Source organism: Glycine soja, chromosome 11 (genome assembly GCF_004193775.1).
Source record: "Glycine soja cultivar W05 chromosome 11, ASM419377v2, whole genome shotgun sequence".
Lineage (NCBI taxonomy): Eukaryota > Viridiplantae > Streptophyta > Magnoliopsida > Fabales > Fabaceae > Glycine > Glycine soja.
In genome coordinates, this window is record NC_041012.1 from 42,108,817 (window position 1) to 42,121,147 (window position 12,331).

A 12,331-nucleotide genomic window follows, 5' to 3' on the forward strand; every position below is an offset into this window, starting at 1 on the left:
TATTGCTTCTCCATTTGGTTGATAATATGTAAATTTCTCCGTAAGTCTTCACTAAAAATAGTGGTATCCTCTCACATTGCAAGGGACACGTAAATTCTTTGTTAAGTTTAGTGATCTTCCCTAACATTTCAAGAGGGTGTGCCTTCCCCTCATCTAAATTAAATTTTTACTGTACAAAAAAAAAGCAAGTAGATGCCTTAAGTTTGGTTTCTTGTTTAACAAAAATATATCCTTTAATCTAAAAAAACAAGTGTGTTTGAATAGAGAATTTTAACTGAGAAAAATAATTTATTAGAGAATTTAAATTTCTTTAATCTAAAATTCATTGTTTGAAAGTTTTTTTCTGATGAATTTAAATTTTTGAAATTTTAAAATAAAATTTTAAACAACTAAAAATGTGAAATTTTAATTTCCTTCTAAAATGTGAGAAATTGAAAATTTCTTCTTGATGGAAGAACATTTCAAAAAATTTATGTATTTCCTTTATAACATTTATCCTCAAGTTGACTGAATGCTGTAATCGGATATGGTAGTGTCATAGTTCTTCTACGATTTCCTATATCGCATTAATATTCTTCTTTTTTAACACATCAATCATATCTTCTCTTCTCTTTGTATTCATTTTCTTACACCCTCACAATTTTAATTTTTTTATCCAAATAAAAAAATTTAAAAATAAAAGAATTTCAATTCAAACATTTGAAATTCTTAGAATTTAAAATTTCTCAAAATCTTAAATTTACTCATTCAAAGATACTAATAAATTTAAAGTTATAGCCTCTTGACAAGCAATTTTAAAATTAAAGAAAAAAACTAGAACCTGATTGAATTTGAAAGTCTATACATTTCTCTTTAGTTGTTGAGTTGGCAAATTCAATTGCTATATATATACATAAGTGAAAAAGACGTGAAAATATTGAACAGACGAAGGAATGGCATTATTGGCGATATATATAATTATATAGATTGTTTTATGATTTTATCAGCTTGGCTTTCAGGTACGTAGTAAAATATTAAATATATAATGGAGACTTTCATCACTGGATACGTCATCAACCTCCAATAAAATGACGTGCATAAAATGTGGAGACTATATGCGGGATGATTTGTGTGCGCCACCGATTGGTGTATATTTTAGTGATTACCCAATACGCATTTTAAAACCATTGGAAAGTCAAATTTTGCGTACAAAGGAAATTTGGAATAATATAGATATTGGATTGTGTGGCCCCTTTGGAGATTCTTTATAAAATATGGTGGTGGAGGGTAGCCTAGGTTGATCAGTCCATGGTTTTAACTTTACATGGGACGAAAGTGATTGAATGGAGAAGATATAAGTGACAAATGATGAAATACATAGACTATACTATTTTATTTGTTTCCATGCTTTTGCTGGCTAAAGACTTGGAAAAGCAGATAACGGTTGTCTGGCAAGAAATTCAATCAACTAGTTAGCAAGGACTTATCAACAACAGTGATAATGCATCCATTGTGCCACCTAGCATTTCAGACTGCACAAGTCGAAAGGTTTTTTTCTTGGTGTGAATAGTTGTTCATACATACATAAACCGGCCCTACACTTGGAGGTTCCATTGTTAAGAGCAAGCTTAATTTTCGTCATTAAAATGAAAATTTGGTTTAAATATTCACATTCCCTCTTACCAATAAATTTTAATCAACTCTAATAATGATCATAATATGGCAACCTAAACTGTCATGAAAATAATTCAAAACTCTTATGAATCACATGCGAAACATCATAAGATGAAAGAAGTTTGGAAATTTTCCGGACAGAGATGGCATATATATGTATTCAAGTGTCAGATATATGGAATACATAAGCTGCTCGATCTGAAGAGGTAGAATAATTTTATATACTTACATTTTTACTTTTTCATCTAATACATACGAAGATACTCGGATTCCACATCTAATATATATATATAGAAAGTATTAAGTGATATTTAAAAAATATATATATAAATATTTGAATCACATAACTACATATATGAACGATCAAAATTAAAAATTATTAGTTGCATAACCACTTTAAAAAGTTAAATGTATTTTCTTTTTAATTTAACTATTCAAATAGAATCTATACTCATAGTTACCAATAGATCTTATTTTTCACAATAAAAAAATCTCATTTGATTTGATGTGAGATAAAAAGTAATTATCATATTTATTTCATTTTTTATATTTAACTTCTTTTTCTCTCCCTGTCCACTCTTATTTCTTATTTAATTTCCATCCTCTCTCTTTTAGTTTGTTTTTATTCTTAAAAAATGTAAAGAGGCACATAATTTCCTCCGGCATATATAAAGGGGTCAAGCGTGGTGTCGTCACGCCAGGCGTGTAACGTGCACACAATGTAACAGTAGAATTAGCATCTCCTTTTTAGACTAAATAGTTATTTGACATTGCTTCCGATTCCATTGTTATCTTCTCTTTTTGGTGCGTGGGATCTTTGATGTTTATTACGATAGAAGACAAGATACTTGCCTGTAATTTTTATTTATGAGAAAAAATAATGTGTTTACTTGGATTCTTCTACTGTACCTTGGCAACTTCTTTTGGGGCGCGCTGCTTTTTATTTTATTTTATTGTGAGAATTGAATTCTAAGTAGGAGGAGGTTTATAATTATTCACTGGTTCAATCAATTAAGCAAGATTTCTCCTTGTTTGGCCCCAAAAGAAAAAAGGATATTACTCTCCATGTTTGATAAAAAAAATTCATGCAACTTATAAAAATTAACGTTATTCCTTGTTTGGTAAAGAGAAAATAGAATGGACAGAAAAAAAGTGGATAAAAAATAAATTAGGTAAAATCTAGAAAATTAAAGATTATAACAGATAGCAAATCAAGTTTGAGCATTGATTTTTTTTAAAAAACAGATTAAGGTAATTTAGAAATAAAATCTAGTTAGGCCTAACCTATTTTAATACTTACGTGCACACAGATACGGATTGATAGATAGTTAAATAGTTAGTGATTATATATAAGTATAAATACTTAGTTGTCAAACAGTTTAGCCCAAATCTGCTCCACCTTCCTAACCTTATTGGAGAAGTGGCAAGTGACAATATAAAGATCCTGAAACTGTGCGTTGACAAAAGGAACGTGATTATATGAAAGAAAAAACAAGAACTATCTCATTTTCAAATTTGAAGAAATGAATTTTATTGTTATAGGCCAATTAAAACACCCTGGCACAAATAATTTTGTAACTTTAGTTACTAGTTAGATTCTCGGCACACTGTTTTTTGTTTTTCTCCACTCTAAACTCATACTCAGAAACGACATTAATTAAGATGTATATACATTAATTGAATGGGACAACGTGAAGAGAGATATATTTACCTTGCATATATGACTATAAACTACAAAACATCACGTTCAATTTTGGATTAAAAAAATATATATAAATGACAGAACATGCTACTACCTAATAAAATATTTATATGATATTCATATTGGGTATCATTTCATTTTCACTTATTTTATGATTTAGTTAATCACATTTTTATTGTGTATCTAGTTCAATGTTCAAGCCTTCAAATGATAATTTGATCGAAGATTTTCTTTTTCCAAGTTCGAGCATAACATATTTATAAGGCTGTACAAACTTTCTGTTTGTGCAGTATAGAGAAAAATCTCAACCAAACAAAATGAGGTACAACTAACTAACCGCTGTATGCAGAGGGTGAAATTTAAACTACACTGTCATTTTATTTTTTTGCTAAGTACGTTATATATCGAAGTTCAAGAGATGAGAGGCAAGGAAAATTACAGTAGCATTAATGAACTTTATGTTGAAGTCCAAAGGAGAGTGACATGTGCCTGCTTAGATAACACGGTGTTATAATTGAGTGAGCCTATAACGTGTTATAATTCATAAACATTTGGTGAATGCCAAATGAATCTTATCGTCAAGTTAAACCGTGTGAGACCATTTTATTTTATTTGAATTAAAAAGAATAAAGAAGCTCAAGGAAAACGTGTAGTGGAGGTGAACCATCCACACTAAACCCAGTTTTCGAAAAACGACAGCTCCAGAACATGTGGACGGCGATGATCACTCTGGTTCCCGCAACCACGTGGCCAGCGAATGGAGTTCGTGCAAATGGATAACGACGTAATCAGAACGTTGTCGTTTTGCTGCACCGTCCTTTACTGTGAGTAGAACAAGACTTGTCAGTAGTAATATCCGTGAACTCTACCTCTGGCCGGTGCCAGGTGACCGCTGTTTATGCTTTCACCAATTTTTTTTTACTAATTAAACTAGACTTTGCATGACAAAATGACAATGTTAAATCACTTAACATTTATACGACTTCGCTTTTTGGCCAGAGGGGTACGGTAGCAATTGGACCAGAAAATAACTCATAAATATTAGGATAAATAGCTACTTTTAATTTGTAATTCGTTGAATGTATATAAAAGAAGAAAATATAAAATTTAGTGTCTCAAAATATAAAAAAAGTGTAATAAATATATTCAACCGTTAACTTCAGTTCGTCAGTGTCAATAAAATAACCTACATGACACAAATAAATGAATTTGTCTGAAATAATTGGTAACCATCCGATTACCAATATAGGAACATATTTATTATATAATAATATTTCCCAAAAGTGTTACAAATATATCCAGATATATTTAATCACATTCATACTTTTTATATTTTTGATGACTAAAATTTTATATTTTTGAAATGTATGTATTTATATGACAAATATGCTCATATGCTGTCAATTAGATATGATTAGGTTGACAATCATTTTCATGATAAATTTATCTTTTTGTATCACGTATATTATTTTATTAACTATGACGAATGCAAGTTAACTTATATTTATCGCATTTTTTATATTTTTAGAAATTAAAATTTATAATTTAGTATGCATTTATAAATAAATTACACGACTAAGGATAAAAATAACTATTTATCCTAAATATAACAAGCAAATTGGAGAGAGAGGAAATTAATTATTGAATAATAATAATAACTTGCGTTAGCAAGCAAGTTAGCTAGCTCACCTCCAAAATAAGAATTTTACTATGATACCTAGTGAAGTAATGGGACAAAACAAACATGAGAGAGGAGCATCTCAGCTAAGCATTAATTTCATCATGGATGTAACTTCCAGGAATGTGTTGACCGCGTCACCCACAACAGCGGTGACGTAGAATTGCGTAACTGCCTTTGACAACAGTTCTCACCCTTATTTATATTTCCACCTCTACCCTCCACTAATCCTCCCCTCCTCCCACACTTCTCTCTCCACCATGCACCAAGCCATTTCCCACAGAAGCTTCATCCCCATAGGAGCACGTGGCATGCCACACGCAGGAGGAATCAAAGAATCCAATGGCACCTATCCATCCAAAGCTGCCACAATGGTATCGGAGAACGCGGTGGTAATCATTGGAAAACGGGGATGCTGCATGTGCCACGTGGTAAAAAGGTTGTTACAAGGTCTGGGAGTGAACCCTCCCGTGTACGAGGTGGACGAGGACCACGAAGCCGCCGTTGCTCTCCACCTGTCCCCGCAGGGCGCCGAAACGGTGCAGTTTCCGGCGGTGTTCCTGGCCGGCAAGTTGTTCGGAGGGTTGGAAAGAGTTATGGCCACTCATATCTCAGGTGAATTGGTTCCCATCTTGAAGGATGCTGGTGCCTTGTGGCTCTGACTCTTACTCTAGCTACCTCCATCTTTTTTTTCTACATCTGCTCTTTTTTTTTTAAACCTATTTTCTCGAGTGGGAAATTAATTAGATATAGCGAAATTAATTTTCTTAGGTTCAATTCCCTCCTTTTTTGTGTTTTATTTTTCTTTTCCTGCGTCTCTTAACTGGGCAAGATGAGAAACTGCGTTGTTAACAACTCCCTTGTGTTGAAAAGTCTGGAAGAGAGATATTGTACATTTTGTTTCAATTAGTTGATGTTGACGTACAAGTTCATCAATTGGATCTCAATAATTTATCACAAAACGATCTCTAATTATGCTTCCAGTAACGTTTTTCCTCTTCTCGATAAATTGTAAAGGGAAATTAAACCAGATGGAATTAGTGTAATAAAGAGGTAAAAGATGTGTTGTGTTATTATATTTATATTATGACTTTTAATTTTTGGACTCTTTGTTACGGTAAATTCACTGTTATAGTTTTTTTTTTAAAAGAACTGTAAAAGAAAATGAATGCTAATAACACTTCTCTGCAATTTTCTAAAACTCCCATCTGATTTTTTAAAATTGATTGAAACCATAGTTCTTGGTGGATTTCATTTCTAAATTGTCATAGCGAAATAATTAATAAGAAGCGAGACACAAAAATTAGTAATTTTTAAAATATTTTCACAATCATCAACAACAGTGTTGTTAGCATTCTTGCGTATTAAATTATGATTTTAGTTTCTTTAAATTTTAATTATAACATTAGTCTTTATGATTATTTAAATTATTAAGTTAATTATAAAATAATCAAAATTATTAATTATTAAATAATTAAATAAAAAATTATTAATCATAATTTTTTATAATACTGTTTAATAGTCTTTTGTTTAAGTTTTTTTATGATGAATAATTTTTATTTAATTTATAATTAATTTAATATCTTTAATAATCATAATTATTAGTTAATAATCTATCATGAGATCAAAATCACAAATTTATAAAATTAAAAAGAACAAATGGTAATTAAAAATTAAGGAAATAAAAATTAAGGAAATTTATAAGTACATAGGATGTTATTAACTAGACTAAGTCAACCAACCCACAATTGCATTGCATAGAAAATACACAAGATCTCTTCTTCTTCTCCCACAATTGCATAGAAAATACACAAGATCTCTTCTTCTTCTTCAAATACTATACTAAGAGATAGAAAGAAATATTTGTGCCAGCCATATGTTTTTATCTATGTGCTTAAAAATATTAGGACTCTTAAGTAAAAACATCATTGTGGAACTTGCTCGTGTCATCCTCTAGTGCAACCTTTTTCTCCTACTCATGGTGGAGTTTCTTCCAAGTGTTACACCACACTACATCTAGCATCTCTCAAATGCTACAATCAAGGTGTTAATGCAAGTTTTAGAACAGAACTGATCTTCAATTCGAGTTGGAAAATACTCCTTAAAGAAAAATGAAGAAAGAGAAAAAATATGAAAGGAAATTGGGATCGAGATACTTTTTTTTTTCTTGCTGCTGATTATTCTTTTCATTCTCATTTTTAAGTACTAACAAATGCTAACAATATTCCTAGTCTCATGGATCAGTTGCCAGGTGGCCAAGGATCCTTATAGTGCTCTAACAATATTAAAAGGAGTCATCCAAATTGCTTATTGGTATGGAGTATTGTACCAGTGCTTTGCAAGAGCCAAGAACTGAGACCAAAGTTTGGGCGAATCCTCAACAAAGCAGCACAAATAGGTCTCAAGGGTCCGGTTGGTAACCTTGGTTTATCTGTCAGACTCTGGGTGGTGGGCACTTCTATAGGACAAGGTAGTCCCATGGATTCAAAACAGTTCTCGCCAAAAATGGCTAACAAAGAGCTTATCCCGATCACTGCTAATCGAATGGGGCATGTCGTGCAACATGTACACTTCAGAAATTAAAATGGAAGCCAGAGTGGGTTACTGAAAACTAAGGCGACAGAGTTATAAAATAAGCATATTTGGTCAAGCGGTCCACAATAACCCATATGGTAGTTTTGCCATTCAAGGGAGGCAAGTTGATCACAAAATCCATAGATAAGTCTTCCTAAACTTATTGGGGTATTAGTAGGGGTTGCAAGAATCCATAAGGTTTATAGGTTGAATATTTGTTTTATTAGCATACTGTGTAGGTTTTGATGAACTCCTTGACCGCCTTAGTCATGTTAGGCCAAGAGAAAACGACTGAGTCACACCAGAGTTCCTTTATTCCCTGAGTGTCCCCCCTCTGGAGTCGCATGATACTCTCTGATCAGTTTGGATTGCAATTCCATTTCTACCGGAATAAAAAATGCCATCTAAAATATAGGAGACCGTGTTGTACACTAAAATGACTGGAAGCTATGGTTTGGGAAAATTTGGTCAACAACGCCTTTCCCACCGTTGTGGAAGCGTAGAACTCTTGAAGTTGGGATATGAAAAACGTCTAACAGACTGAAATTCCTATGAACACTACTTCAGGGGGGCTTGGCATTCTTGAAAGTGAATATGCAACAACATTAAAACGGTCAGGTGTGTATAGAATTCATAATCATACCTTAGAAATTTAGTCAACCATTGTTGTTGGGCAGGGGTTTTGTATGGTTTGAGAAAGGACCCCCCTGAGGCTTTTTTGGTCAGTATAGATCTTGAAGTGGCACCCTGGGAGATAATGGCACCATTTCTTTACTGCAACAATAATCGCATAATCTCTTTCTCATAGGCTGATGCTGCCTATATTTTTGGGCACAATTTCTTGCTAAAGTAGGTCATCAAAGGTTTAGTTGAAATCGAGAATGCCTAGGACAAGTAAGGATGCCATAGCCTTCTTTAATTTTGTGAACATTGCATCTGCTTGTGGTATCCAATTAAATCCTTGTTTCTTGAGTAAATATGTTAAGGGGCTAGCTATTAAGGCATAATAATGCACAAACTTGTTGTAGTACCCTTTGAGACCTAAAAAACCCCGAAGGGAGGTAACCAAGAGTGGAACTGGCCAATCTTGAATGGCTTTTATTTTCTCGGGATCAACTTCCACTCTTTCGCTAGTAATTATATGGCCTAAATAAGTAACTTGATTGACTCCAAATTGACATTTCAAAAACTTAGCAAACAAACGGTGAGTGGCTAGTAGCTTAAGTACTTGGTGTGGATGACCTAGGTGAGATTCTTAGTCTGGAATGTATACTAGAATATCACTAAAGAAGACTAAGACAAACTTGTGAAGAAGGGAGCAAAATACCTCACTCATGGTAGCTTGAAAGGTTGATGGTGCATTTGAAAGGTCGAAGGGCATGACAAGGAACTCAAAATGGCTATCAGCAGTTCGAAAAGCTATTTTGAAAGCATCTTTTGGTGCAAGTAATATTTGATGATATCTGGAACGCAAGTCTAATTTAGAAAAAATGGTAGACCCATGAAGCTCATAAATTAATTCATCCATAGTTGGGATATGAAACCTATCCTTGATAGTTATGGCATTGGGAGCTCTATAATTAACACAAAAATGCCAAGTGTCATCTTTCTTGCGAACCAAAAGAACAGGGAAGGAGAAAGGGCTGACGCTAGGTCGAATGATGCCCTCTTTCAACATCTCTTGAATCATGTGTGTCATGATCTTCTATTGACAGTGAGGGTAACAATAAGGCTTGACATTCACTGGGGTGGAGTCGGGCAGTAGGTGAATTGATGGTCATGTTATCTATGAAGGGGAAATCCATGAGGGATGTTGAATATGGTTGTAAATTGCTAAAGAATTTAAGCTAAAGTAGGGTCCAAGTTAGCGGTATCAAGGTTGGTAGAAGGGTTAATGGAAGGGTCAATGAGGGATACAGTAATGCTATGAACTAAGGCTATTGCATCGGTGACAAGGAAACGATTGAATTGGACCAGTGTGGCTGAAATAGGGGTATTGGATGATGAGCTAATAAGAGTAATGGGTTTATCTTGGTAGAAAAATTGAATAGAAGGTATGTTGTAGTTTGAGAGAAATCCCCTTAGTGTTTGTAACCACTGCACCCCAAGGACTAGATCTTACCCATGAATTGGCAAGATGGGAAGAGGAATCGAAAACACTTGTTCAGAAATTAAAACTGGCACATCTGAACAGCTCTTTTCACATTTAATAGAAGCCTCATTTCCTACTACAATATAAAAGGAATTGACTGCCAAAATTGGTAGTTTAAGGAACTCGGCAACCGGAGGTTGCATAATATTATGAGTGCTTCCAGAATCTATGAGTATGGTAACAACCAACTCACGTATTTTGCCATGGATTCACAAAGTTTGTGATAAGGGTGGCCCATTAAAGGCAACTTGGGAGAGTTGAAAATGCTCTGATGAGGGAAGGATCAGACTGGAGTCAGTAGAAACTACAACTAATGGCCCTGGATTAGTAGGATCCGTAGTAGAGGTGTTGGCTTCTTCCTCATCAATTGGGTTTTCTTCGGATAGTAATAGGTGGAACTGTTTCTATTAACAATTATGCCCAGGGTTGAACTTTTGGTCGCAATTATAGCATAAGCCTTTATTGCAACGATCATACATTTTCTTGTGGTGTGAGACAACAGGGTTGGATGGGGATGGCAGTTTGGGTAGTGTTTGGATTAGAGGTGGGAGGTGCAGGTCCAAGGAATTTAGGTTGAGAAGGTTTCAAGGCTGTGAATTTGGCTTCTAATAGCTTGGCTAAGTCAATTGTGTGTGATAGGGAATGTTGTTTTAAAATGAAAAGCTCATGTTGTATTCCCTTTTTCAAACCATAAATAAAACAGTTAGGTAACATTTTTATAGGCATCCCAATTACCCTATTAGAAAGGATTTCAAATTGTTGTTAGTACTCAACAGCCTTCCCTTGCTGCTAAAGCTTAAAAAATGAAGCTTAGTGGTTGTCAAACTTAAGAGGACCAAATCTGAAATTTAAGGCCTTAGTAAAGGCTTCCCATGTAGAAATTTGGTGATTGTTGACCATCCACTTGTACCAACTTCTCCCTTCATGAAAAAGGGAACATAGGTCATATGTTGATAATCAGGGATCTGGGTAAGATCAAATTATTGATCTGTTTGGAACAACCAATCTAAGGGATTAGACTTTTCAAAAGGTAGGAAAGAAATTTTGGGAGGTTTAATGATGGGTGATGTGTATTTAGAATTAGTGGAGGGTGATGCTTGTATGGCAATATGGTCTCTGATGATGTTGGGTAATTAGGTAGAGATAAATTTCTAGAAGGTATCATGTTGTTTTGTAATGGCGTTAATGCTAATTTGCATCGCCTTCATTTGTGTCATGAGTTCTTCATTAGAGTTCTCGTGTTTTTCAGGCTTGGGAGGCATTGTGAGAGGCAATGAAAGCACCAAATAATGCAAGTTTCAAAACATAATTGGTTTCCAATTCGAGCTGGAGAATACTCCTTGGAAAAAAAAGATAAGGAAGAGGAAAAATAAGGAGAAAAATTGGGATTAAGATCCTTTTTTTTTGCTACTGATTATTCATTTCATTCTCATTTTTAAAGACTATCAAATGCTAACAATATTCCTAGTCTCATGGATCGATTTCTAGGTGGCCAAGGATCCTTACAGTGCTAACAATATTGGAATCTATTGATCGTTGTAAATCTTAAATAATAATAACAAAATTTAGCTGAGTCATCCACATATTCTTTCTAGAAGATTACACAAAATCCTCATGCCTTTTTGACCTTTGTCTCACACATTTGGGCCTATCTGGCATTCCACCCTTTGGCCCAATGTTCTCATTTGTGACTTTCTGTGCATTTATTGGGCTTTAGTTGCGTATCAAGTGCTTGACAATGTGATTATCACCGCAAATCTAGTTGTTATTGTGTGGCTGTCCCCGATGGAAACCTTTTGGTGGTGGAGCTTCTCCATGGTCAATTGTTTGTCAAAAGACAAGGAAACTTCTAAAATTATGCTCACAACCATGCTTTCAGAAATCGGTAACAAAACCTCACATGTGCAAATCCATCGGTGAAGACTCAAAGGAGGTCGCGTTGGTCTATTGTTGTTCCCATTCTTTCCCTTGCTAATGTCGGAAGAGGGAGAACAATGAATCCCTTGGCAAATCACAATGCATGTCATCATTTTGTTTAGGGTTTCAACTTTCCCCATCTGACATCCTTTTAATCACATCTGTCTATTATTTTAAAAGACGAATTTCTTAATTTTGTTTAAACAAAATACTCATGTTTCAAATCAATTAAAATTTTGATGGAATACTAAATATAAGTAAAATAATTAATTTATAATAATATTTAAAATAATTAATTATTTTAAAATTTGAACCATTGATTGAATATTAATATTTTTAATGAAAAATAAAAAAGTAATTAAAATAAAAATTTAAAAAACATAAAAAATTAAAATAAAACTTTTTAAATTTAATATACTAAAGTAAAAATTTAAAATTCTAATAAAATAAAATAAAAATACTGAAATGGAACAAAAATATTTAATCAGATTTTTAATTACTATAAGTTAGTTTGTGTGATTAACTAAAAAACGAAAGTAGGTTAAGGTAAATTGACTGAGTGGTCCTGGCGGGGATAACACCTTAAGGGCACCGTCAGAACAGTACAGGGTCAATATGGTCATTTGGAAGGGTTTCCCTCTGCAAGTTTAAACGT

At 33.5% G+C, this 12,331-nt stretch overlaps 1 protein-coding gene across 1 annotated transcript; it reads left to right on the forward strand.

The window, feature by feature from the left end:
• The first annotated feature begins 5,247 nt into the window (after nt 1-5,247).
• On the forward strand, nt 5,248-5,995 carry LOC114374471 (glutaredoxin-C9-like). The gene has a single exon (XM_028332112.1). The coding sequence runs from the start codon at nt 5,294-5,296 to the stop codon at nt 5,693-5,695; it is 402 nt and encodes a 133-aa protein (XP_028187913.1). The 5' UTR covers nt 5,248-5,293; the 3' UTR covers nt 5,696-5,995.
• The last annotated feature ends 6,336 nt before the right edge of the window (nt 5,996-12,331 follow it).

Bases quoted from the DNA above. Each gene is read 5' to 3' on its own strand.
- LOC114374471 (XM_028332112.1), top strand. From the start codon at position 5,294: ATGCACCAAGCCATTTCCCACAGAAGCTTCATCCCCATAGGAGCACGT.